General features: G+C 62.7%; 3 protein-coding genes and 1 pseudogene across 4 annotated transcripts; 2 read left to right on the top strand and 2 right to left on the bottom strand.

The window, feature by feature from the left end:
• Positions 1–1,261: 1,261 nt before the first annotated feature.
• On the top strand, positions 1,262–5,594 carry LOC135998360 (histone H2A.V). Its single transcript, XM_065651520.1, has 5 exons — positions 1,262–1,417; positions 4,231–4,308; positions 4,711–4,824; positions 4,910–5,039; positions 5,236–5,594. Exons 1-5 carry the CDS (start codon positions 1,262–1,264, stop codon positions 5,295–5,297), a joined length of 540 nt encoding a protein of 179 aa, XP_065507592.1. The 3' UTR covers positions 5,298–5,594.
• Positions 5,595–7,200: 1,606 nt separating this feature from the next.
• MAT2A (methionine adenosyltransferase 2A) lies at positions 7,201–11,340 on the top strand. The gene is made up of 9 exons (XM_065651601.1): positions 7,201–7,366; positions 8,771–8,848; positions 8,931–9,053; positions 9,129–9,241; positions 9,321–9,464; positions 9,541–9,759; positions 9,834–10,016; positions 10,095–10,228; positions 10,538–11,340. Exons 1-9 carry the CDS (start codon positions 7,276–7,278, stop codon positions 10,638–10,640), a joined length of 1,188 nt encoding a protein of 395 aa, XP_065507673.1. The 5' UTR covers positions 7,201–7,275; the 3' UTR covers positions 10,641–11,340.
• GGCX (gamma-glutamyl carboxylase) lies at positions 11,180–24,044 on the bottom strand. 2 transcript variants are annotated; one of them, XM_065651599.1, is made up of 15 exons: positions 24,006–24,044; positions 23,716–23,940; positions 22,982–23,140; positions 21,460–21,625; positions 20,199–20,277; positions 20,023–20,129; positions 18,386–18,549; positions 16,946–17,208; positions 15,796–15,927; positions 14,836–14,987; positions 13,436–13,624; positions 13,216–13,346; positions 12,321–12,468; positions 12,051–12,246; positions 11,180–11,974 (listed from the first exon to the last, which is right to left on the bottom strand). In XM_065651599.1, exons 1-15 carry the CDS (start codon positions 24,019–24,021, stop codon positions 11,213–11,215), a joined length of 2,889 nt encoding a protein of 962 aa, XP_065507671.1. In that variant the 5' UTR covers positions 24,022–24,044; the 3' UTR covers positions 11,180–11,212. The 2 variants fall into 2 exon arrangements, with proteins under 2 accessions (XP_065507671.1, XP_065507672.1); XM_065651600.1 differs by having other exon boundaries at positions 11,741–11,974; positions 13,436–13,605.
• LOC135998607 (5S ribosomal RNA) lies at positions 14,252–14,370 on the bottom strand (annotated as a pseudogene).
• Positions 24,045–24,134: the final 90 nt, after the last annotated feature.

Here is a 24,134-nt window from a genome sequence, read left to right on the forward strand (position 1 = left end):
GCGAGGGGCGGGGGGGTGGGTGCCCCCCACCCCCTGCTGGGTGCTGAGGAAAACTGAGGCACGGGGGGAGCCTGAGGGGACGGTGACAGAGCCCAGCTGCCTCCCTTGTCCCCTCCCTGCTCCTCCTGTACCTCCTCCGTCCTCTCCCCCCCCGAACTTCAGGGGCTGGGGGCTCCTTCACCATCCTGGGGCCTCCCAGAGCTGCTCCTGTTCATCACCAACCCTTGGTCTCTAAAATTGCTCTTCTAAAACTACCCTTGTCACGGAAAATCGGGTTTGATTTGATGCTGGAATCGTCTCACCACGAGAAATTAGGAGTTTTTATTTCCCATTATGTGCTCTTCCCAAACACAGGGCCAACCCCAGCCCAGACTGGGAATTTTGGGGGCTTTTTTATCCAGCTGTTACTCACAATCCTTTTTGCCTTTCAGCTCCAGCCCAAACCCCCGAGGGGCTGCCGGGACCATCTGTGTTACCTCCCCGCCGCTGCCCTTCTTGTATTGGACAGGACCAGCCTTTCGGTTTTGTTTTTCTTTTTTTTTTTGTTTTTTTTCCCCCTGAAAAATGCACAGGGACGGGCTCAAAGGCACCACTTTGAGCCACGACCGGGCCTCAGCAGCACCTGGGGGAGTTCCTCTCACCTCGGGGCTGCCCACGGCTGGGCCAAGTCCATTTGTAACCCGGGTTTAAGTCTTTCTAAGCTGCACCTCAGGCCGAAGCCCCTCAGTGGGCCGGGGCGTGATGATGGGGAGTCGGGGTGACCCGGGGTGTGCGGGGCGGCCCTGAGGCCAACAGCGACCGTGGCCCCCGGGCCCTGTCGGGTCCCCGGGAAGGCCCCGACCCACGGGACCGGCCACCGGCCCTGACAGCAGCGGTGCCCGGGGAAAGCGGCCTGGGCCCCGCCTGGAACGAACCGCCACCCCCGCCGCTCCCCTCAGCGCCGCATCCCCCCCTCCCCCGCTCCGCGCAAACAAACAACACGGGAGGCGGGGAGAGAGAATGGGCGGGAAAGGCTTCTCTCCTTCCATTGGCTGCGCGAGCTGTCTGTCTGCTCATCACCGCCCCTCGCGGAACGCTCGGATCTTTCTATTGGTGGGTGGTCACGTCACTCCTCCGCAACCGCCCACCGGCTCGAGCGCCGGGCACGCCCCCCGCCCTCACCCCTGCGTGCCGTGTGCAAAGGAAAAACAGCCGTTAAACGGGCCGCGGGGCGGAGCTAGCGAGGGGGGTAAGAAACGGCCCCGCGATTGGCGGCAGCCGGATGTTCAAACTAGTATGGGACGCCTTGATTGGCCCGGGCCGGCCGCGGCAGGCCGGGCTCCCTCCTCGCGCTCGGACGGGTTATTGTCTGGCGGCTCCTGAGGCGGCTCCAGCGCGGACTCGGGACCGGAGCTCAGGAGGCGGCGGCGGCACCATGGTGAGGGGCGGGGGCGGCGGCCGGGCTCAGTCCGGGCTCCCCGGGGGGTGCGGGGGGGCTCTGGGACCGGTACCGGAGCCGCTGGGGGGCTGGGGCTGGGCGGGTTGGCCTGGCCGGGGCCTCCGGCCGCGGGCCCGGGGGTGACAGGGGCGGCGGGGGCGTGGAGCCGCATCCTGGGGTCACCAACCGCCGCCGCTCCGCTCCAAGAGAGGCTGGGCAGGCGGGGAGAGCGGAACGGGCGGCTCCGGGCCGGGCTCTGTCACCACCCGTGACCTTGGGCACGTCTCGCTTCCCGCCCGGCCCCAGGGGCTTCCCCGGGGTCTCCGGTGGACGAGCCGCCTGGAAACGCGCCCAAAACCGCTTCACCCCCCGCCACCCCCGGGGCGGCCGCCGTTGTGTAACCGAAGCCTCTCGCCGATTTTCTCTCGGTGCGAGGCCCCTCGGGATGGGCTTTGTGGCGCTTCCCGAGGGTTCAGCGACTCCCCTTTGCTGTCAGAGCTTTCCCGTGGGTGCCTCGATGTCATCGGCGGTGCTTTGTGAGGGAGACTGCCACTTTAACAGCTACTTTGTGTGCTTATATACTTTAAAAGTTGATTGTGGAGTAAGGAAGCGATTGTCAGGGGTGTAAAAGCCGCTGAACGAGGAGCGAACGGCCTCCGGGACGTCTGTCAAGCACCAGTCGCCTGCCCCGAGGAGCCTTTGATTCCCACGTTTTCAGCTCTAACCAACATCTCTGGCTGCATTTGGCTCTTGGCAGAGCTCGCTGGTGGGTTCCCAAGGAAAATTCTGATCCCGTGAGGGGACAAAACTGGAGTTTAATCCTCCTTGGTGCTTCGTGCATTCGGTCCGAGGCCTGAAACTCGTGGAAGTGTCAGCTGGAGGGTCTGTAACTCATTTAGGAGGTTCCGGAGCAGGGGATAAGGGCCTGGATCGTTAAGGGTTAACGAGGAAATGCTCCGTGAGATTATGCAAAAGAAAACTTGCGCTCAAGGATATCCGGTGATTTGGAGCAGGAGATAAAAAAGTTGCTTTTTGAAGCGTCTCAGTCCTGTTTGAAGCAATAAGAAGAGTCAAAAAAAGCTGCTCAGAGGCTGCGAGAGATGCAGCGTGTTAAATCCAGCGAGGTTTTGGGATGGGAAGGAGACGTCACGTCTCCTCCAGATGAAGAAGCAAATCGCTGCTGCCTGTCACCCGACTGAGACCTGCGAGTGTGAGAGAAGGAAATTCCCACATTGGGAAGGTGCTGGTCATCAGGGACCCTGATCCTGGCGGGAGCAGCTCAGCCGTGGAACCTGTTGTGGCGTTTCCTCTGCAAACCCCGCGGAGGGTTTAGATGTTGGTGAAGATAGAAAAAAAACCCAAACAAACAAACCACCTTGGGACTTCTGCTGCGAGACTTTTCTTCCCTCTTTTTAGTGAAATATTGCATAAAGAAGCATCAAGCGGCAGCTGCTGGCTGTAAAACTTGATGGAGAAGTGGGAAAGGTCGCAGCTAGGGGATCAAAGCCCTTGCTGTCTGTTTTTTCTAGAGCAAAGAAACATCCCCAAATCCCCCTTCCAAGTTTTACCTTGGGATATTTTCTTCTGCTGAATAATTCCTGACGCTTCACTCTGGCAAAGCCACCGTCGAGTCAGTGCTTTAAAGTATTTCTGGACGCTCCAAATCATCCCTCAGCTGCTTTCCTGCCAAAAACTGCTCCTAAAGACGCTCCTTTTACTGCCTCTAAATTAAATATTTTCCTCTTGCGATTTATTTTTTTGCGGCGTTTGAGTTTGAAATGGGCTGGCGCAAGACCATGGGGTTAACCCCCACCTCGCTGGGGCAGGACACGGATCTTGGACATCCTTGCGTTAAGCTGGTGTCATATTTTAAGGATTAATTGACTTAATTAGCGTCACCTCGGCCTCCTGGGGATCTTGGGATCCTGCGATTCCTTCCAAATGAGTGGGAAGGGCTGGTGGCAGCTTTCAGATCCCTCACAGCAAGACATAATTCCTTCTTTTTAGATGGAAAAGGGGATTTGGGGATCAATACATGGTGTAAAAATGGGAATTCTACGTTTTCAGCATATTTTTGGGCTGTACTGTGGCTTTGCTACTCAATTTGAGGGGTTATATTTGCTGTTGTTTCTTAAATGAACCAGATTTTTGGGTTGGTGACGCGATTTTTTGCGTAGAAGGTGCAGGCTCGTTCTGACTGCCCTGCTGCTCTTCGTTAGAGGCGGCTCTCGTTAGCTAATTAGTGATGTCATGGCTTCTTTCAATATCCCTTCAACCAATCGATTTTTTTAAGGCGGATGCAAGAGATCTCGGCAAACCCACGTTTGGTGCTTCCTCACTTCTCTGTGGCTTCTGAACTCTCACACTTTGGGGCTTCAGCAGCACAATTTTCAGTAAATTCACCATTTTTTGGACTTTCTGGTGATATTTTTGCTCACAGCAGGATGGGAATTGCCCTTGAATCCCACAAATTCCCCCGTACAGAAGCGTCTGTGTCCGCGCCTGCTTCAGAGTGGAGAAAACGCCTCTGGAATAAAACTTCTCACAACTGCTGTGCAAAAAAACACGTTTTTTGGGGCTGTTTGGTGTTTTCTAGAAAATAACGGGAATATAACGATAGCGGGAAATGAGAATAAGTAATAAAGCCGCCGCCACGCCCCTCGAAATCCCCTCAAATTCGCCTCATTTTGGGTCATTTGAGAGGCCATAAAGTTTCCCGCAGCAGTAGAGAGCGTGTCTGCACCTGGATTACGGTGCAGCAGGTCTCTCTGGATTAATTAAGGTTAATTAACAGGCGCGTTTCTCCCTCGCAGGCTGGCGGGAAGGCGGGGAAGGACAGCGGGAAGGCCAAGGCCAAGGCCGTGTCACGCTCGCAGAGAGCCGGGCTGCAGGTAATCACCAATTTCACCGTAAAAATGTGAATTTGGAGTCAAATGGCCCCTCGTGGGAGGCGGGTTGCCCCAAAACCGCTGATTTTGGGGTGAAAACTGAATATTTTGGGGTATGTGTTGTTATTCTGGAGTGACGAGGAGCTCTGAGCTATTTGTTCCCAGTTTGTCCTGACTCGAGCAGGATCCATCTCTCCTCCAGAAAGGGTGCAAGGACTAATTTAGATAATTAATAATAATATAGTGAAATTCCACGTGTGGATTGAGTCACTTCTATGTCTCATGTCGAAGCCGTAGCCACGCAGGGCGGGGAATCGCTTGGGCCAAAATCAACGGCACGCGGCCTAATTATGCAAATATCCAGGGGGCTGTAGGTGTTAATGAGGTGCTGTTAATTATTCCCAGTTCCCCGTGGGCCGGATCCACAGACACTTGAAGACTCGCACCACCAGCCACGGGCGAGTGGGAGCGACCGCGGCCGTTTACAGCGCCGCCATCCTCGAGTACCTCACTGCTGAGGTGGGTCCCGCATCTTCATCCCTAAAAACACCCCTAGAAATGTGGTTTTCTCAGGATTTTGAGTGTTTTCCTGATTTTTCGGCAGGTGCTGGAGCTGGCGGGCAACGCTTCGAAGGATCTCAAAGTGAAGCGGATCACTCCCCGTCACTTGCAGCTGGCAATCCGTGGGGATGAAGAGTTGGATTCGCTCATCAAAGCCACCATCGCTGGGGGGGGTGAGTATAGTTTTAGTGAGAAAAGGGGAAAAATAAGGGAAAATATACAGGAATTTGGTACTGGAGCAGCGGGGTGTGATCTCTGGAGCGGGAGGAAATGTTATCGTGAAACTCCGCTGGGATTTGGGGATTTTTTACGTGTTTTTTTTGGGAAATATGTGAGGATCTGACACAAATCTTCCTTTTCTCTCTGCAGGTGTCATCCCTCACATCCACAAGTCTCTGATTGGGAAGAAGGGACAACAAAAAACGGCGTAGAGAGGAGGAAAAAAAAAAATTAAAAGCGGCCTGCTCCCTCCCGTCGTCGTACTGTACCCAGGACAGAAGAAATCTTGGGGATCCGTGGAAATTTTTTGGTTTTTTTTAAGGAATAGTTCAAAGGAAGAGCATAGACAATTGACTGTAGAGAGAAGAAAATGTGGGTATGGGGTTTAGATTCCAAGTTTTGACACAAAGTTGTACCTTGTCAGGCAGCAGTGGTTGGTTTTTGGTGGTCGAGGGCTCGGCTGCTCCCCTGGGTTTTATACAAAAATGGAATGGATAAACCATTTTTTACAAAAAAAACCAACAACCCACCTCTTCTGTGGTATTGGGAAGGGGAAAGGCCCCGGAGGGTTGTACCGGATCCCGGGGCAGCGGGAGGGTCCTGGCGGGCCGGGGGAGGTGATAACGGGGACCCCCCGGCCCGGGACTGGGTCCGCAAGCGCGGGCCCGCGCAACATGCAAATTTGGCCCCGCCCCGTATGCAAATGTACCCGGGCGGTGCCGCCCCTATGCAAATGAGCGAGGAGGGGACGGGGCTCCGCCCACTGGCCCCGCATGTCCGGGGCTCCCCCGTGTCCTGGACACGGGTGTCCATCCGTCTTGGGCACTTGGGGCCCCAGTTGTCTGTCTGTCCTGAGTGTATGGGTGCCAGGTGTCTGTCTGTACTGGGGTGCTGGGTGTCAGTCTGTCTGTCCTGAGTACGTGGGGCCTGTATGGGTCCTGGGTGCTTGTTGGCTGTGGGCATCTGTCCTGGGTAACTGGGTGTCTGTTTTAGGTGTCCCAGCTGATCTGGGCATGTGGGTCCTAGGTGTCCATCTGTCCTGAGCACTTGGGTCCCCAGTTGTCTGTCTGTCCTGGGCATATGGGTGTCAGGTGTCTGTCTGTCCTGGGTATTAGGGTGCGGGGTGTCTATCTGTTGTGGGCACGTGGGTCCCAGCTGTCTGTCTGTCCTGGTGAGGGGGGTCCTGGGTGCTTGTCGGCTTTGGGTGTCTGTCTGTCCTGGGCACAGGGATGTGTCCTGTCCGTCTGTCCTGGCCCTGCGGGGTGACCATCAGCCACACCGGGTGTGCCCGGGGCAGCTGGGGCGGCTCCAGCGCTGGCAACACCAGCGCCCAGTTGCGTCAGGTGTCAAAGGGCGACAGGCCGCCTGCCCGGGTGCGGCCCCTGCCCGGGTGCGGCCCCTGCCCCGCTGCGGCCTCAGCCCCGCCCGCCGGCCGCAGCGCCCGGGCGGACCCGCAGCCCCGGTACCGGCTGCTGGGCCCGGGCCTGCCCGGTGCCCTCCGGCTGTGCAGCTGCCCCGTTATCACAAGATGGCGGCGGCAGGCGGCGGGATGGGGCAGAAGGCGGCGGGATGGGGTGGGCGGCGGCGGCGGCGGGGCCGGGCGGGCGGCCCGGGGCGGGCGGCGGGGCGCGGGCAGCCGGTGGCGGGGGCGCCGGGGCCCGGACGCCGCACAATGGCGGGCCGCTCCGCGCGCAAGATGGCGGCGGCAGGGAGGGGCCGTCCTCGCCGCCCGCGGGCGACGCACTGCGCATGCGTGCGCTCGCCGCCTCGCGCTGCCGGGCCGCGCGGGAAGCTCCACACGGCCGTGCCGGGGGGGAGCGGCAGGAAGCGCCGGTTCCCGCCCGCCTCGCCTCGCCCCGAGGGAAGGCAGCACGGCTCAGTCGCCCTCTGAGGCCCGCTCGCTTCCCGGTTGGCCGCGGGGGGAACCAGGCATTCACGGCGGAGATGGCCTCGCTCGGCGTTACGTAACGCATCTCCCCCGCCGGCCTGCAGTGGTTCCGTCGCCCCGCCCCCGCGGCCCGTTCGGCGCCTGCTATTGGTAGGAAGGGGCAGCGGGGCGGGGCAAGGAGACTATAAATGGAGGCTGGGCAGCGGGCGCCCCACTCAGTCCGCTTCGGCCGTCACAGAGTCCCGTTGCCCGCCGCACTTCCCGCCCGCACTCCCGCCCGTCGCCGCTCCGCCTCCTCAGCCATGAACGGGCAACTCAACGGCTTCCATGAGGTGTTCATCGAGGAGGGCACCTTCCTCTTCACCTCCGAGTCTGTGGGCGAGGGGCACCCAGGTGCGGGCCGAGGCGCGGCGGCGAGCGCGCAGGCGCGGCCCGACGGCGCGGGGCCGCCTCCGGGCGGGCGGGGGGAGGAGCGGGGGGGGAGGGGAGGGGGCGCGCCCGGAGGGTGGGGGTGGGGGGGTCGGACAGGTTGGGGGGGGGCGGTGATGCCACCGGGCGCGCGCGCAGCGCGGGGCCGCGCGCGCCGCATTGCGGGCCCCGGCGCGCACGTGCTTCCCGCGTAGGGGGGCGGGGGGTGGGGGGGAGCGGACACGGCGCGACGCGCACCCGGGGCTGGCGGGGACGGGGGGGTCGCACCGGGTGACGCAAGGACGAGGCGGGCCGGGGACCGCCGTGACTCAGCCGTGACTAAGCAGCAACCTGAGGGCGGCGGGAACGGGGCGGGGGGGGGGTGGGGGGTGGTGGTGGTGGTGGTTTGTCTCTGGTTCCCCCCCCGGGGACACTGGGGCCGTGACAGCCCCGGAGAAGGGACACCCTCCCCCCGCCTGGCCAGGGACCAGCGGGGTGCCACCCTCCGGGCACCCCGACCCCCCCACGGGGATCTCCCGTGCTCCCCCAGCGCTGGGCACCCTGAGCTCCCCCACCCCGGGGGTCCCCAGACGTGCCCCCCCCACAGCGGGAGGGTGGGGACCCCCATGGGGGCTGTTGGGGACCCCCGGGCTGTGTCCAAGCCCCATCCCTTTGTGCTCAGCGCTCTGCAGCCCGTGACGTGTGGACCGCTGCCCGCACCCACCCTGACCCCCCATCCCGCCCCATCATCCCCCGCCACGACACCCGTTGGCGTCACCAAAGCCTTGCGGCTGCTCTTTGGAGCTCCCCACCCCGCTGAAGGACTCCCCGTCCCTGAGATCACGCGCTGGGGCGAGGAGCAGGAGTTGAGCGGCCGCGTGCGGGTGTAAGGTCCGATCCCGCGCTCTTTCACCCCGAGCCGCAGCCGGCGGAGCCGCCTTCCCCATCCTCCCCTAAATCCGGCCTGAAAGGTCGTGGCCAAGGACGGCGGCGGTGCCGGGGATGCCACTGATCACCACGATGGCCCCTGGGGAGTGCGGGAGCAGGAGGGGGCTCTGCTGCTCCCAGAATAACCCAGCGCGGTACTGGGGGGCTCTGGTGATGTGGAGGGAGCTGCCAGGGGTGCTGGTGCCCGTTGGCGATGCCTTAGGTAGCTGAGCCCGAGCCCTGACCCAGCTGTAACTGGAGCTTAACTGGGAAATGCCTGGAATTCCAGGCTAATAACCCGGTGCGGGGACAAGGCGAGCGCTGTGTGTGCCGGGGAGGCTTGTGCTGGATCCCGGCTTAGTGCAACCCGGCAGTGCCAGGGCCGGGCGCAGGAAGGAAGGGCCGTGCCGGTCTGTGCCATTCTGTGCCGCGCTGCCCTGACGGCCGCTGTCCCCTCCCCAGATAAAATCTGTGACCAGATCAGCGACGCCGTCCTGGACGCGCATCTCAAGCAGGACCCCGACGCCAAGGTGGCCTGTGGTGAGTGACTCCCCGGGGACACGGGGTGACAGTGGCGCCGGGCTGGTGACGCTGGCGCTGACGTCATCCCCTTTCCCGTCAGAAACGGTGGCGAAGACGGGGATGATCCTGCTGGCGGGTGAGATCACCTCGCGGGCCGCCGTCGACTACCAGAAAGTTGTCCGGGACACCATCAAGCACATCGGTTACGACGACTCTTCCAAAGGTATGTGCCGGGGGGGTCACCCACTGTCACCGCGGGGTTTGTCACCCGCGCTCACCGCATCCCCGTCCCCCCCAGGCTTTGACTACAAGACGTGCAACGTGCTGGTGGCCCTGGAGCAGCAGTCACCCGACATCGCCCAGGGCGTCCACCTGGACCGCAGCGAGGAGGACATTGGTGCCGGCGACCAGGTGGGTCCCCGCGGCCCCCGAGACACCGAATTCAGCCGCAGGAACGGCGGTGTCACCGTCCCCCCTCCCTGTGCCGCAGGGGCTGATGTTCGGCTACGCCACGGACGAGACGGAGGAGTGTATGCCGCTCACCATCGTCCTGGCGCACAAGCTCAATGCCAAACTGGCCGAGCTGCGGCGGAATGGGACCCTGCCCTGGCTGCGCCCTGACTCCAAGACGCAGGTGAGGACACCGAGACGCTTCGTCGTGTCCCCAAAACCGCTCCCGGGAGCCCCCTGACCCCACGTGTCCCCGGCAGGTGACGGTGCAGTACATGCAGGACCGCGGCGCCGTCATCCCCATCCGCGTGCACACCATCGTCATCTCGGTGCAGCACGACGAGGAGATGTCGCTGGACGAGATGCGGGATGCGCTCAAGGAGAAGGTGATCAAGGCCGTGGTGCCGGCCAAGTACCTGGACGACGACACCATCTACCACCTGCAGCCCAGCGGCCGCTTCGTCATCGGCGGCCCCCAGGTACCGGTGCCGCTCCCAGTGTGGCGGGGCCAGCGCGGTGCCAGTGGCGCGGCCGTGACGCTTGTCCTTCGCAGGGCGACGCCGGTTTGACCGGCCGCAAGATCATCGTGGACACGTATGGGGGCTGGGGGGCCCACGGCGGCGGTGCCTTTTCGGGGAAAGATTACACCAAAGTGGATCGTTCGGCCGCCTACGCCGCGCGCTGGGTGGCCAAGTCGCTCATCAAGGCTGGTCTGTGCCGCCGGGTGCTGGTGCAGGTGGGTGTGGGGAGATTCCCCCTTCCCTGTGCTGTTCTAGGGGGGCTCTCTGGGGTTAATCGCTGCCCCCCCACCCAGGTCTCGTACGCCATCGGGGTGTCGCACCCCTTGTCCATCTCCATCTTCCACTACGGCACCTCCCAGAAGAGCGAGCGGGAGCTGCTGGAGATCGTCAAGAAGAATTTCGACCTTCGCCCCGGGGTGATCGTCAGGTAATGGGGTGTAGGGGGGGACGCACAGACAGTTGGGGGGACGCCAGGGTGGTGGCAGCATTTGGGGGTCCCCAGCCCACGGTCACCGCCCGGTGCGACTGGAACCGGCCCCGCGACGAGCAGAAAAAAGCCGGAGGATAAAGCACTTTGGGGCGCGGACGGGGGTGAGTATCCGATTGGAGCTTCTCTGGAATTTATGGGGTGGGGGAGAAGCTCCAAAACCACCCCCTGGGGATGGGAGGGGGCAGCAGGGACAGGGCGTCCGCGGCTGGCCCCCCCATTTGTGACCCGCACCCCGTTGCGTTGCAGGGACCTGGACCTGAAGCGGCCCCTGTACCAGCGAACCGCTGCCTACGGCCACTTCGGCAGGGACAGCTTCCCCTGGGAAGTGCCCAAAAAACTCAAATATTAACACAAAACCGCCTTGTTCAGGCTTTTTCCCCCCATTCCCGCGGGCGTAGGCTACAGAGAAGCTCGCGGGCTCTGGGGGAAAGAGCTCCCGGCCCCCCCCGTGTCCCCCCACCCTGGTTTTTCTCTCTTTTCTCTGTCTCTCGCCATCATTTCGGTTGCGTGGGGACCACGCGCGGCCTCGTGCCTCTCCCTGCCGAGCCCTCCGGCTTCTTTTTAAACAAAAATCCTCGTGCGACGTCTGAGCTCAGAGACGACAAAAAGCCCCCGAGCGCTTCCCCGCCCCGACCCCACTGTACCGCTGAGGGGGGGGATACATTTGGGTCCCCCTCTTTGCCCCCAGGATCTCGCTGGTGCTGGTTTTGTTCTTAACCCACATTTTAAACCTCTTGGAGGATGCACGTTTTTTTAAGGGGGGGGTGGTGTTAAAACCACCTCCCTGCCCCGTGCAGGTTTGGTACCGGAGGAAAAATATTTTATGGTTATTTTTTTTTTTTTTCTTTTTCTAAAAAAGCAGAAGTGACTCCACAACTGCACAACCCCCCCCATTCCCACCTCAGCGCTGCGGGGGGGGGCTCAGCCGAGTTTTCTCCATGTATTTTTGGGGGAAAAAGGGGAGATTTTTTTGGGCCCTTCATACTTGAACGTTCTTTTTGTTTTGTTTTGTTTTCTAGCGGTGTATTTATTGTGTGCTGAGGCGAGGGGTGTGAGTACAGAGAAGCCCCCGGGCTCAGACGGCAGCTCTGGATTTTCCAGAAAGCCCCCCCAGCACCCCCACCCCCCTCCAGCCCACTTTCCCCCCTGCCCCAAGAGGCTCAAAAAGCCTCTGAATTGGGGTAAAAAAGGGGGAAATCGGGTTTTTGGGGCCGCCAGCCCCAGGACGTGGCGCATTTGGCCGGTGTGGTACAGAGAAGCCGGCTTGTTTACTGCCCGTCCTGGGGGGGCCGGCGCCCCCAGAACGGCCTCGGTTGGGGTTTGGGGGTGATGGTTCAAGGGGCTTTCTCCTTTTTTTTTTTTTTTTAAATTTCTTTCTTGTAATAAGGTTTTATTACATTTCGTTTCGATCTCACCAATTCCAAAAAAAAAAAAAAAGTTGAAAAAACTTAATAAAACTGCTGGGTTTAACTGTAAACCTGCCTGAGTTTGTACGTGGGTTGGCTTAAAAAACGGGGGTTTTTTGGGGGCGTTCAGAGCTCGGGGTCCCCCCTGGCACTGTCCTCGGGCCGTCCCTCCTCTTCCTCCCCGCGCCAGTTGGCAAATGTCACCTCCTGCGCCAGCTGCTCCGGCGGCGGCCGCCCCAGCGCCAGGTTGCGCAGGGAGATCATCGTCATCAGGGCGCTGCGCGGGGACCGGGTTAATGATTCGGGGATGAAATTAGGGGGGAATAAAAAAAAGAGGTGATTTTAGGGCTGACCTGCGGCGGAAGAGGTAGAATTTCCTGCGGAGGAAGCGCAGGAGCCGCGGGGCCAGCCCGGCCTCGCGCCGCCGGTTCTGCTGCTCCAGCCGCTGCTCCCAGCGCAGAAACGTCGTCACCAGCGGGTCCGCGGACACCCCGTTGGGAACGGGCTCCCCCAGCAGCGGCCGCAGCTCCGGGGGCAGCGGCTCCGTCTCTGCGGGGATGGTGGGGGCTCACAGGGGGTTTTTGGGGGTTCGGGGGGGGGTCCCCGGCTCCCCCCACGCTCACCGGTGCCGTTGCGCAGCCGGTCCCGCAGTTCCCGCAGCCGCGTCAGGTTCCGCTCCAGCGTCACGGCCGTGGTGTTGATGTACAGGTACATGTAGCACGAGGGCTCCGGGGACACCGTGTGCACCTTGTGGTACTGGCCCGCGGGCAGCTGGGGACACGGAGGGGTCAGCAGCCTTTGGGGCCACCCCCCGGAGCCCTCTGTGTGTCCCCTGTGGTGTCACCTGTGTCCCCTTGTACAGGGAGCAGTTCATGTTCTGTTCCTCCCTCACATCACCCATTGGGATCCCGCAGCACCCTCTGGGGACGCCACAGGACCCTTGTGGGACACAGAAGCCTTTGGGGACCCTCACAGCATGTTTTGCGGACCCCCGCCGTGTTCCCCCCTCCATGGTGTCACCTATGTCCCATTGTGCAGGGAACAGCTGAGGTTCTGCTCCACCAGCTCCTCCCTCACATCACCTTTTGGGGACCCCCCCCCCAGCACATTTTGGGGACATGGGGGGGGTCAGTAGACTCTGGGGACCCTCAGAGCACCATCTGGGGACCCCCCAGCCTCCCTGTGTCCCCCCTCACAGTGTCACCTACATCCCGTCACAGGGAATTGTTGAGGTTCTGTTCTGCCCTCACATCACCCTTTTGGTGACCCCCAGCAGCTTTTGGGGACCCCCCACTGGACCCTTTGCAGACACAGGGGGGGTCAGTAGACTTTAGGGACCCCCCAGAGCACCTTTGGGGACCACCCCAGCCCCACTTTGTCCCCTATGTCCCATCACACAGGGCGTGGTTGATGTTCTGCTCCACCAGCACCTCCCTCACATCACCCTTTGGGAACACTCCCCAGAACCCTTTGGGGACCCTGGCAGTACCTTTTGGAGACCCCCCCCCGCACTGTCACCTGCATCCCGTCCCCCTCGCGCAGGGAGCGGTTGACGTTCTGCTCCACCAGCTCCACCAGCACCTCCCCGCGCAGCACCCGCAGGCTGGTGTTCCCCAGGTCCTCGCTCACAAAGTTCTCCAGGTGCAGCCCTGGTGGGGACGGAGACACAAAAAACAGGGTTCAAACCCCCCCCCCCAAAAAAAAAATCCATGTATGTACCCCCCCCATGACCACATACCAGGGAAGTCTGCGATGAAGACGGCGTCCGTGTGTCCGTCCAGCTGGCTCTCCAGCTCCTGCAGCCGCTCCCGCCAGGGCGACAGCTCCAGCAGCAGCGGCAGCACCCACGGCGTGGGCACCCACGGGGACCAGGGCGCCCGCACCACGTCCACGCGCGGGTCCACCAGCCTGCGGGGACGCGTGGGACCTCACAGGACCACAGAGTGTCAGGGGTTGGAAGGGAGCTCGAAAGCTCATCCAGCCCAATCCCCCCGCCGGAGCAGGAACACCCAGATGAGGTTACACAGAAGGTGTCCAGGCGGGTTGGAATGTCTGCAGAGAAGGAGACTCCACAACCTCCCTGGGCAGCCTGGGCCAGGCTCTGGCTCCCTCACTGGGAAGAAGTTTCTTCTCATATTCAAGTGGAACCTCCTGTGTTCCAGTTTGCACCCATTGCCCCTTGTCCTGTCACTGGTTGTCACCCAGAAGAGCCTGGCTCCATCCTCCTGACACTCCCCCTTTCCATATTGATCCCCATGAATGAGTCACCCCTCAGTCTCCTCTTCTCCAGCTCAGAGCCCCAGCTCCTCAGCCTTTCCTCACACGGGAGATGCTCCACTCCCTCCAGCATCTCCGTGGCTGCGCTGGACTCTCTGCAGCAGTTCCCTGTCCTGCTGGAACTGAGGGGCCCAGAACCGGACACAATATTCCAGATGCGGCCTCACCAGGGCAGAGTAGAGGGGCAGGAGAACCTCTCTGACCTACTGACCACCCCCCTTCTAATCCCCGTCAGGTCCCACTGGCCTTCCTGCCCACAAGGGCCCAGTGCTGGCCCAGCCCACAGCACCCGGTATTCCCAGATGGTCTCCCATCCAAGTACTAACCGGGCCTGACCCTGCTTAGCTTCCAAGATCAGACGAAATCGGGCATTCTCAGGGTGGTATGGCTATGTATAATATATATGTATGTATATATATGTTCCCCAAGCATATGCTGATAGTATCTGAACTAAACCCTTTTTCCAAGGGCAGAGGAGAGGGGCAGGAGAACCTCTCTGACCTACTGACCAACCCACTTCTAATCCCCCCAGGTCCCATTGCCCTTCCTGGCCACGAGGGCCCAGTGCTGGCTCATGGTCACCCTGCTGTCCCCAGGACCCCCAGCTCCCTTTTCACTGCTCTCCAACAGCTCGTTCCCCAACTTATACTGGAACCTGAGGTTGTGCCTGCCCAGATTCAAGACTCTGCACTTGCCCTTGTTCTATTCCATTCAATTTTTCCCCGCCCGGCTCTCCAGCCTGTGCAGGTCTCTGGATGGCAGCACAGCCTCCCAGTGTCAGCCGCGCCTCCCAGTTTGGTGTCACCAGCAAACTTGCTGACAGTCACTCTAGTCCCCCAGAGCCCCCCCGGCCCCCCGCACCTCTGCTGGAAGCGCTCGTTGATGGACACCCAGATGTCGAAGTAGATGCGGGGCTGGGACACGTTGTAGCGCGGGAGCAGCTGGCTCAGGCAGGTCGCGTATTGCTTGAGCATGTCAGCGTGGTCCTTCCAGCGCCGCGTCTGCGTGAACACCTGGGGGGCCGGGGGGGGCCTGAGCCCAGGGCGGGGTCTGGGAAGGGGCCTTTGTCCAGATTAGGGGGGTTTGGGGGGGTCTGAGGGTGCCTTGCTTGGGGTGGAGGGGCTTTTGTGGGGGGTTTAAGGGGCTCTGGGTGCCCTGTTTGGCTTGGGGGGTGATCTGGGGGGGGGCTTTGTCCAGACTGGGGGGGGTTTGGGTGCCCCCACCCAGCCTGGGGGTGTTTTGGGGGTGCCCTTGTGCAGATTAGGGGGGCTTGGGGGGTCTGAGGGTGCCTTGCTTGGGGTGGAGGGGCTTTTGTGGGGGGTTTAAGGGGCTCTGGGTGCCCTGTTTGGCTTGGGGGGGTGATCTGGGGGGGGCTTTGTCCAGACTGGGGGGGGCTTTGGGGGGAAGGTCTGGGGGGGCCTTCATACACAGCAGGGGTGGTTTTTTTGGGGTGGGGGGGTAGAGTTTGGGTGGCCCTGTCCAAGCTGGGGGTGCCTGGGTGCCCCTGCCCAGGGTGGGGGGTTTTGGGGGTGCCCGTGTGCAGGGTCAGGATGATTTTGGGGGGGGTCTGGGTGCCCCCACACAGGGTGGGGGTGCTCTGGGGGGGGCCTTGTCCAGATTGGGGGGGGGCTTTGGTGGGGGGGGGTCTTGGAGCCCCCACTCAGTCTGGGGGTGTTTTGGGGGGGTTTTAGGGGCTCTGGGTGCCCCTGTCCAGGCCAGGGATGTTTTGGGAGGGGTTTAAGGGGGTCTGGGTGCCCCTGCTCAGCCGGGGGGTGCTCGGGGGGGGGGTTCGGGGGGATGTTTGGGGCCCCCCCAGCTCACCCCCGGTTTCAGGTACCCCCGCTCTCCGGTCACCCCATCCCGATAGGTGATCTTGACGTGCTGGTGGGAGCGGGAATGAACCATCATGTCCCAGGAGTAGCCGTAGAGTCCGTTGGTCCAGTTGTTGTAGCCCTGGGCGGGGGGACAGGACACATTGCGGGGGGGGTGACACCGGGAGACGGCGATGACAAGGGGATGGGGACCCCCCTGTTCCCCCTCCTCCCACCCCTGGGGGTGCCAACATCCCTGTGCCCCCCCCAAAATTACACCCCACACCCCCAAAATGCCCCCACCCCATGTCCTAAGAGCCCCCCCAAGTCCCCAAAATGCCCCCGCCAACCCCCAAATGTCCCCTACGTCCCCTAAAGTCCCTCCCCATGTCCCCCACAATTACCCCTCCATGTTCCCAATATGCCCCCCCACATGCCCCAAAATGACCCTCCACTTTCCTAAAATGCCCCTGTCCCCCAAAAATGCCCCCAAAATTACCCCCCTGTCCTCAAAGCCCCCCATGTCCCCAAAATGCCCTGTCCCCCCCAAATGCCCCATGTCCCCTAAAATTACCCCCCCACATCCCCAAAAATGCCCCATGTCCCCAAAAATGCCCTCAAAAATGCTCCTCGTGTCCCCCAGAACACCCCCCACATACCCCAAAATTACCCCCCCATGTCCTCAAAGTGCCCCCCCATGTCCCCCCCAAAATGCTCCCAGGTCCCCAAAAATGCCCCCCAAAATGCTCCTCAGGTCCATAAAAGCACCCCCCACATCCCCAAAATTACCCCCCGACCCCCAAAGTGCCCCCCCATGTCCCCAAAATTACCCTTCCCCATCCCCTAAATGCCCCCATGTCCCCAAAATGCCCCCATGTCTCCAAAAATTCCCCCCAAAATGCTCCTCAGGTCCCCAAAATGCCCCCCGCATCCCCCAAAGTGCCTCCCCCATCCCCCAAAGTGCCCCCCCATGTCCCCAAAATAACCCTTCCCATCCCCTAAATGCCCCCATGTCCCCAATAATTACCCCCTCCACATTCCTTAAATGCCCCCATATCCTCCAAAATGCCCCCAAAAATGCTCCTCGGGTCCCCAAAATTACACCCCCCCACCCCCAAAGTGCCCCCCCACCATGTCCCCAACCCCCCCTGAGCCCCCACCGGGGTGACGAAGTGCGAGTAGGGCAGGAACAGCTGCTCCAGCACGTAGAGGATGGTGAAGGCGGCCGCGAGGTGCTGGCGAGGCCGAAGGCCCCCCCGGGCCCCCCCCCGCGGGCCGTAGCAGCAGTCGGGGCTGCGCTGGGGGGGCCGGGTGCTGGGGAGCCCCCCCCGCAGCCAGGGGGGGCAGCGCTGGCACAGGCGGCGGGGCCAGCAGGGCTGGCAGAACAGGCTGCTGCTCAGCAGCATCGTGTATGGGAACATCCCTGGGGGGCACGGCGGAGACCCCCCAGCACCGGGCGGGGGGGGTGTTTGGAGATTAGGGAGGTTTTTGGGGGAGTCTCTGTGAGATTATGGGGGTTTTGGGGGGGTCTGGGTGCCCCTGTGTAGGCTGGGGATGTGTTGGTGGGGTCTTGGGGGGGCTCTTTTTGGGGGGGTTTAAGGGTGTCTGGGTGACCCCATTCAGGGTGGGGGTGTTTGCAGGGGGCTATGCCCAGATTAGGGGGTTTTGGGGGGGTCTGTGGGTGCCCCCACCCAGCCTAGAGGCGTTCTGGGGGGATCTCTGTGCAGATTATGGGGGTTTTGGGGGGGTCTGGGTGCCCCTGTGCAGGCTGAGGATATTTTAGTGGGGTCTGAGGGGGGGGCTTTAAGGGTGTCTGGGTGCCCCCACCCAGCCTAGGGGTGTTTGGGGGGGGAACTATGCCCAGATTAGGGGGATTTGGGGGGGTTTGGGGGTGCCCTGCCCAGCCTGGGGGGCTTTTGGGGGGATTAAAGGGTGTCTGGGTGCCCCCACCCAGCCTGGGGGTGTTTTGGGGGGGTCTCTGTGCAGATTATGGGGGTTTTGGGGGGGTCTGGGTGCCCCCACACTGGCTGGGGATGTGTTGGTGGGGTCTTGGGGGGGGCTTTTTTTGGGGGGGGTTTAAGGGTGCCCGGGTGCCCCCACCCAGGGTGGAGTGAGCTCGGGGGGGTTCCTGTCCAGATTAGGGTTGTTTTAGGGGGGTCTGGGGGTGCCCTGCCCAGGTTATGGGAGTTTTGGGGGGTCCGAGAATGCTCTGCCAGGGGTGGCGGGGCTTTTTTTGGGGGGTGTACGAGAACATCCCTGGGGGGCACGGCAGGGATCCCCCAGCACAGGGGGGTGTGGGGTGAAGGGGAGGGCATTTGGAGATTAGGGCGGTTTTAGGGGGGTCTCTGTGCAGATTATGGGGGTTTTGGGTGGGGCTGGGTGCCCCTACTCAGCCTGGGGGTGCTCTGGGGGTTTGGGGGGTGTTTTGGAGGGTCTGGGGGTGCTCTGGGGGGGCTGGAGTTGTTTTGGGGGCCCGGGGGTGTTTCTTGGAGGGTCTGGGGGTGCTCTGGGGGGTCTAGGGTGTTTTTGGGGGGTCTGGGGGTGCTCGGGGGGGTCCGAGGGTGTTTTTTGGGGGTCTGGGGGGCTCGGGGGGGTCTCACCGATGCTGAAGAGCTGGGAGTTCATGGCGTGGAAGTACCCAGTGAGCAGCAGCGCCAGCGGGCGGGAGGCGTCGAAGAAGAGCAGGAACCCGGCGGAGAGATCCAGCGCCAGCCCCCCGCCGTGCACCACCAGCCGGCTGGTCAGCGCCTCCGACAGCACCAGCCTGCAACGGGGGGGTCTTCGTCAGCACCCGCACCCTCACCCTCCTCACAGCACCCTCAGCGGGGCTCAGCAGCATCCTCATCATCCTCACCCTCCTCAGTGCCCACAGCAGCATCCTCACCTTCATCAGCACCTCAGCATCATCATCCTCACCCTCCTCACAGCACCTTCAGCACCAGCATCATCCTCACCTTCATCCACGCTCGCATCCTCAGCATCATCATCCTCACCTTCATCGGGGCTCCTCATCCTGACCCTCATCATCATCACCTTCAGCACTGCTCAGCATCCTCACCATCAGTGCCCTCATCCTCAGCATCATCATCATCATCACCAGCGCGCTCAGCATCATCATCATCACCACCTTCCCCAGTGCTCCTCACCCTCCTCATCCTCACCTTCATCAGTGCCCTCATCCTCACCATCCCCACCTTCATCAGTGCCCTCATCCTCACCATCCCCATCCTCACCTTCATCCATGCTCTCATCCTCAGCATAATCATCCTCACCTTCATCAGGGCTCCTCATCCTCACCCTCGTCATCATCACCTTCAGCACTGCTCAGCATCCTCACCATCAGTGCCCTCATCCTCAGCATCATCATCACCTTCATCAGCGCTCAGCATGATCTTCATCATCCTCATCTTCGTCAATGCCCTCCTCATCATCACCCTTATCAGTACCTCAGCAGCATCAGCATCACCACCTTCCTCAGTGCTCCTCCTCCTCATCTTCCTCATCCTCACCTTCACCAGTGCCTCAGCATCAGCATCCTCATCCTCCTCAGCATCAGCATCGTCACCTTCCATCAGTGCCCTCATCCTCACTCTCCTCATCAGTATCTCAGCATCATCATCTTCCTCAGCGCTCTCCTCATCGTCCTCACCTCCAGCAGTGCCCTCAGCATCATCCTCATCCTCACCTTCCTCAGCATCCTCTTCAGCTTCATCTTCCTCACCCCCACCTTCCTCATCCTCACCCCATCACCCTCCTCATCTTCACCCCTTGCTCTCTTCACCTTCCTCAGCACCCTCCTCATCCTCACCCCCACCCTCCTCACCTCACCCCTCAGCACCTTCCTCACCCTCATCATCCTCACCGTCCCCTTCCTCAGCCTCACCCTCCTCAGCTTCATCTTCCTCACCCCCACCCTCCTCATCCTCACCTTGTCCCCACCACCCCCCTTATCTTCACCCTTTTCATCCTCATCCTCACCCCGTCACCCTCCTCATCCTCACCCTGTCCCCATCACCCTCCTCATCCTCACCGTGTCACCCTCCTCATCTTCACCCTCTTCCTCCTTGTCTTCACCCGTCGCCCTCCTCATCCTCACCCTGTCCCCACCACCCTCCTCAGCACCTCCTTGGCCTCACCCTCCTCAGCTTCACCTTCCTCACCCCCACCCCCTTCTCCCCGACTCTGTCCCCATCACCCTCCTCATCTTCATCCCCCCCACCCTCCTCCTCCTCCTCACCGGAACGGTGTGAAGAGCCAGTGCCGGGCCAGGCTGTTCATGGAGTAGCCGCCCACCCAGTCAGCGTCCAGCTTCTTCAGCCCCGCGATGAAGTACACGATGAAGATCTGGGGGGCACAGGGGTCAGGGGGGCACGGGGACCCCGGCGTCCGGGGGAGGGGGACACGGGGACCCACCTGCGCGCGCAGCAGCGCGTAGTTCCACAGCGGGACGTGCGCGTTGCGCTTCTGGGGACGGAACAGCCCGTCCACGGACCTGCGGGGACACGGGGGACACGGGGACAGGACACAGTCACCCCAGCGACACCAGGGTCCCAGGGAAACTGTGGTGCTGTGGGGGACACTGGGGTCACCCCATGGGGACCCAGGGGATGTGGGGGACACGGGGGCCACCCCATGGGGACCCCAGGGATGTGGGGGACACTGGGGTCTGTGCCACCACCCCATGGGGACCCTGGTGCTATGGGGTCTTTGTCACGCCATGGGGACACACAGCCAGGGGACCCTGGTGCTACAGGGGACACCAGGGCTTGTGCCACCCACTGGGGACACAGACCCAGGGGACCCTGGCCTTAAGGACACCGGGTCCTGTGCCACCCCCCGGGTGACCCACCCCACGGTGCCCCCAGCCTGTGCCACCCACCAGCCCCAGTGACACCATCTCCCCCCACGTCCCCCCGCAGCTCCTCATGTCCTGGGGGACCCTGGGGACACCCTGTGGTGCTGGTGGCAGTGCTGGTGACACCCCAGATGACGGTGCCCACCTCTATCAGTTGGTGCCAATCAGCACCAGCTGCAACATCTCCCCCCATGTCCCCCCAGCTCCCCGTGCCCTGGGGACCCTGGTGACATCCAAGTGACACCCTGGGGTGCCAGTGGTGGTCCTGGTGACACCCATGGTGACAGTGCCATGGCCACTTCTATCAGTCCGCGCCCAGCAGCGCCAGCTGGAGCATGTCGCCCCATGTCCCCCCTGAGTTCTCTGTGCCCTGGGGACTCTGGTGACACCCCAGGGTGGCAGTGCTGGTGACACCCATGGTGCCAACGCCCACCTGTATCAGTTGGTGCCCATCAGCACCAGCTGGAACATTCCCCCTGTGTCTCCCCAGCTCCCCGTGCCCTGGGGGACCCTGGGGACATCCCAGTGACACCCTGGGGTGCTGGTGGCAGTGCCGATGCCACCCTGGGTGACAGTGCCCACCTGTATCAGTTGCTGCCGATCAGCACCAGCTGGAACGTGTCCCCCCATGTTCCCCCCAGCTCTCTGTGCCCTGGGGACTCTGGTGACACCCCAGGGTGGCAGCGCTGGTGACACCCATGGTGCCAGTGCCCACCCGTACTGTTTGGTGCCCGTCAGCACCAGCTGGAACATCTCCCCCCGTGTCCCCCCAGCTCCCCGTGCCACCCGGTGCCACGGCGGCGGCAGTGCCACACGCACCCGTATCGGTCGGCGCCCAGCAGCGCCAGCTGTGTCCCCAGCAGCCCGTACAGGTACGAGTGGTTGTTCCAGGAGCTCTTGTCCAGCAGCAGCACGTACCAGTAGGGGCCCAGGAAGGCGGCGCAGCTCAGGCGGTACCAGCACCCGGCCATGATGCCCAGCGCCCCTGCGGCACCCGCCACCTGTCCCTGTCACCGTCCCCTGGCCCTGGCCCCGTCCCCAGCCCTCCCCGGTTTGCCCACCCCCATCCCAGAGCCTCCCGGTCCCTGTCCCCTGTGCCATGGTGGTGTCTGTCCCCACGCCGACCATGGGGACTGTCCCTGTCCCAGTGCCACCCTCCACCTGTCCCCAGCCTGCCTTGGTTCCTCTCTTAGCCCTGGTGCCCCAGCTCAGTGACAGCCCCACCGCAGTCCCTGTCCCCATCCCAGTCCCCGTCCCCATCCCAGTCCCTGTCCCTGTCCCCACCGCAGTTCCTGTCCCCATTCTCCCCAGTGCTGGTCCCCACCATGGCTCCTGTCCCCACCCCATCCCCATTTCTGTGCCCATGCCACCCCCTGCTTGTCCCCATCTGTGTCCCCACCCTTCCCTGTTTCTCCTCCTGGTACATGTCCCTGTCCCCATCCCAGTCCCTGTCCCCAACACCATCCCAGTCCCACTGCCCATCCCTCTCCCCATTCCCACCCCATTGCTGGTCTCCACCACGGCTCGTGTCCCCATCCCACCTCCATTTCTGTCCCAGTGCCACCCCCTGCTTGTCCCCATCCTTCCCCACTTCCCCTCCTGGTCCCTGTCCCCACCTGTGTCCCCATCCTTTCACAGTCCCCCATCCCACTCCCTATCCCCACCACAGTACCCACCCCCGTTCCTGTCCCCTGTGCCCCCGGTGTCCCCTGTGGCCACCTTGAGGACCTTGTACCCAGATTGGGGACCCAGTACCCAGCCTGGGGACCCTGTGCCACCTTAGGGGCCCTGAGCCACCATGGGGACCTTGTGCCCAGCTTGGGGACCCTGTGCCACCTTGGGGACCACTCCAAGGACCTTATGCCCAAGCAGGGACTTGGTGCCACCTCAGGGACATTGTGTCCACCCTGAGGACCCTGTGGCCACCTTGAGGACCTTGTGACCACCTTGGGGACCTTGTGTCCATCTATCTTGGAGACCTCGTGCCACTTTAGAGGCCCTGAGCCACCCTGGGGACCCTGTGGCACCTTCAGGACCTTGTACGCAACTTGGGGACCAAGTACCCACCCTGGGGACCCTGTGCCACTTTAGGGGCCCTGAGCCACCCTGGGGACCCTGTGCCACCTTGAGGACCTTGTGGCCAACTTGGGGACCCTGTGCCCAATGTAGGGCCCCTGTGTCACCATGGGGACCTTGTGCCCAATGTGGGGAGCCTGTGCCCAACTTGGGGCCCCTGTGCCCAGCCTGGGGACCCTGTGCACTCCTTAGGGGTCCTGAGCCACCTTGAGGACCTTGTGTCCATCTTGGAGACCCTCTGTCACCTTGGGGACCCTGTCCGTACCCAGGAACATGACCGCATACAGCAGGTACATCCAGTCGAGGGGCAGCGGCCGCAGGAACGGCAGCAGCGGGAACCGACAAACCTCCAGCCCGTCCAGGAAGCGCCGGTCCAGCTGCGCCAGCCCCCGCTCCTGCGGCACGTCCAGCGCCATCAGCAGCCCTGGGGACGGGACGGGGGGTCGGTGACCCGCACGGGGACCCAGGCGTCTGGCCGGACACCGACCCCCACCCCCCAGCCTCTGTCTTGGCCTTTGCTCCGCTGCTGACGTGTCACGGCCTGGACACCTGGGTCCCCTCTGGATGCCCAAGTCCCACCGGATGCCTGGGTCCCCCCCTGGATGTCTGGGTTCTCCCCTGGACATTTGGGTCCCCTCTGAACACCAAGGTCCCCCCTGGACGCCTGGGTCCCCCCGGTGACACCCCCTCGGATGCCTGGGTCCTCCCCAGATGCCCGAGTCCCCCCCCGGACTCCTGGGTCCCTCCCAGACACCGGGGTCCCCTCAGTCACACCCTCCCCGGACGCCTGGGTCCCCCCGGACGCCTGGGTTCTCCCCTGGACACTTGGGTCCCCTCTGAACACCAGGGTCACTCCAGTGACACCCTCCCGGACGCCTGGGTCCCCCAGAATCCCCATCCCCCCTCCCAAGGCTCCTGAGCTCCCCCCGAGCCTGGAACCCCCGGTGCCCCCCACAAGCTTCCCGGTGTCTCCGGTGCCCCGATTCCCCGATCCCTCACCGAAGGCGGCCCGGAAGGCCCCCAGCCCCGCGGGGTCGGTGGGCCGGTGCAGCAGCCGCACGAACCGGTCCCAGCGCGTCAGGTCCCGCAGCTCGAAGCCCAGGAGGCGCTGGGCCAGCCCAGACTCGGTACCGGGGCCGGTTTTGAGGTCGGTACCGGGGGGTGAAGGGCCCGGGGGCGGCCCCGCCGCCTCCTCCCGCTCCGGCCGCCTCCGCCGCGCCGAGCCTGCGGGGGTCAAAGGTCAGGGGTCAGGGGTCGCACCGCCCCGAGCCCCCCGCCCCGCTCCGCACCCTCCGCCGCCGCCATCGCTCCGGCCACGCCCCCCGGGAATCACGTGACGCCGAGCGGCCCCGCTCACTCCTCCCCGGCCCCGCCCCTGTCACGCCCCGACCCCGCCCACTCCTCCCCGGCCCCGCCCC

The sequence above is a fragment of the Caloenas nicobarica genome, chromosome 25 (assembly GCF_036013445.1).
Source record: "Caloenas nicobarica isolate bCalNic1 chromosome 25, bCalNic1.hap1, whole genome shotgun sequence".
In the NCBI taxonomy this organism is placed as follows: domain Eukaryota; kingdom Metazoa; phylum Chordata; class Aves; order Columbiformes; family Columbidae; genus Caloenas; species Caloenas nicobarica.

Coding starts and splice junctions, on each gene's coding strand:
- LOC135998360 (XM_065651520.1), top strand. CDS start 1,262: ATGTTCAAACTAGTATGGGACGCCTTGATTGGCCCGGGCCGGCCGCGG. Junction 4,309..4,710: donor CGCAGAGAGCCGGGCTGCAG/GTAATCACCAAT, acceptor AATTATTCCCAG/TTCCCCGTGGGCCGGATCCA. Junction 5,040..5,235: donor AGCCACCATCGCTGGGGGGG/GTGAGTATAGTT, acceptor TTCTCTCTGCAG/GTGTCATCCCTCACATCCAC.
- MAT2A (XM_065651601.1), top strand. CDS start 7,276: ATGAACGGGCAACTCAACGGCTTCCATGAGGTGTTCATCGAGGAGGGC. Junction 8,849..8,930: donor CGACGCCAAGGTGGCCTGTG/GTGAGTGACTCC, acceptor CTTTCCCGTCAG/AAACGGTGGCGAAGACGGGG. Junction 10,229..10,537: donor CGCCCCGGGGTGATCGTCAG/GTAATGGGGTGT, acceptor GTTGCGTTGCAG/GGACCTGGACCTGAAGCGGC.
- GGCX (XM_065651599.1), bottom strand. Junction 21,626..22,981: donor GTATGCGGTCATGTTCCTGG/GTACGGACAGGG, acceptor CGGGTGCCGCAG/GGGCGCTGGGCATCATGGCC. Junction 13,625..14,835: donor AACGAGCGCTTCCAGCAGAG/GTGCGGGGGGCC, acceptor TGGTCCTGTGAG/GTCCCACGCGTCCCCGCAGG.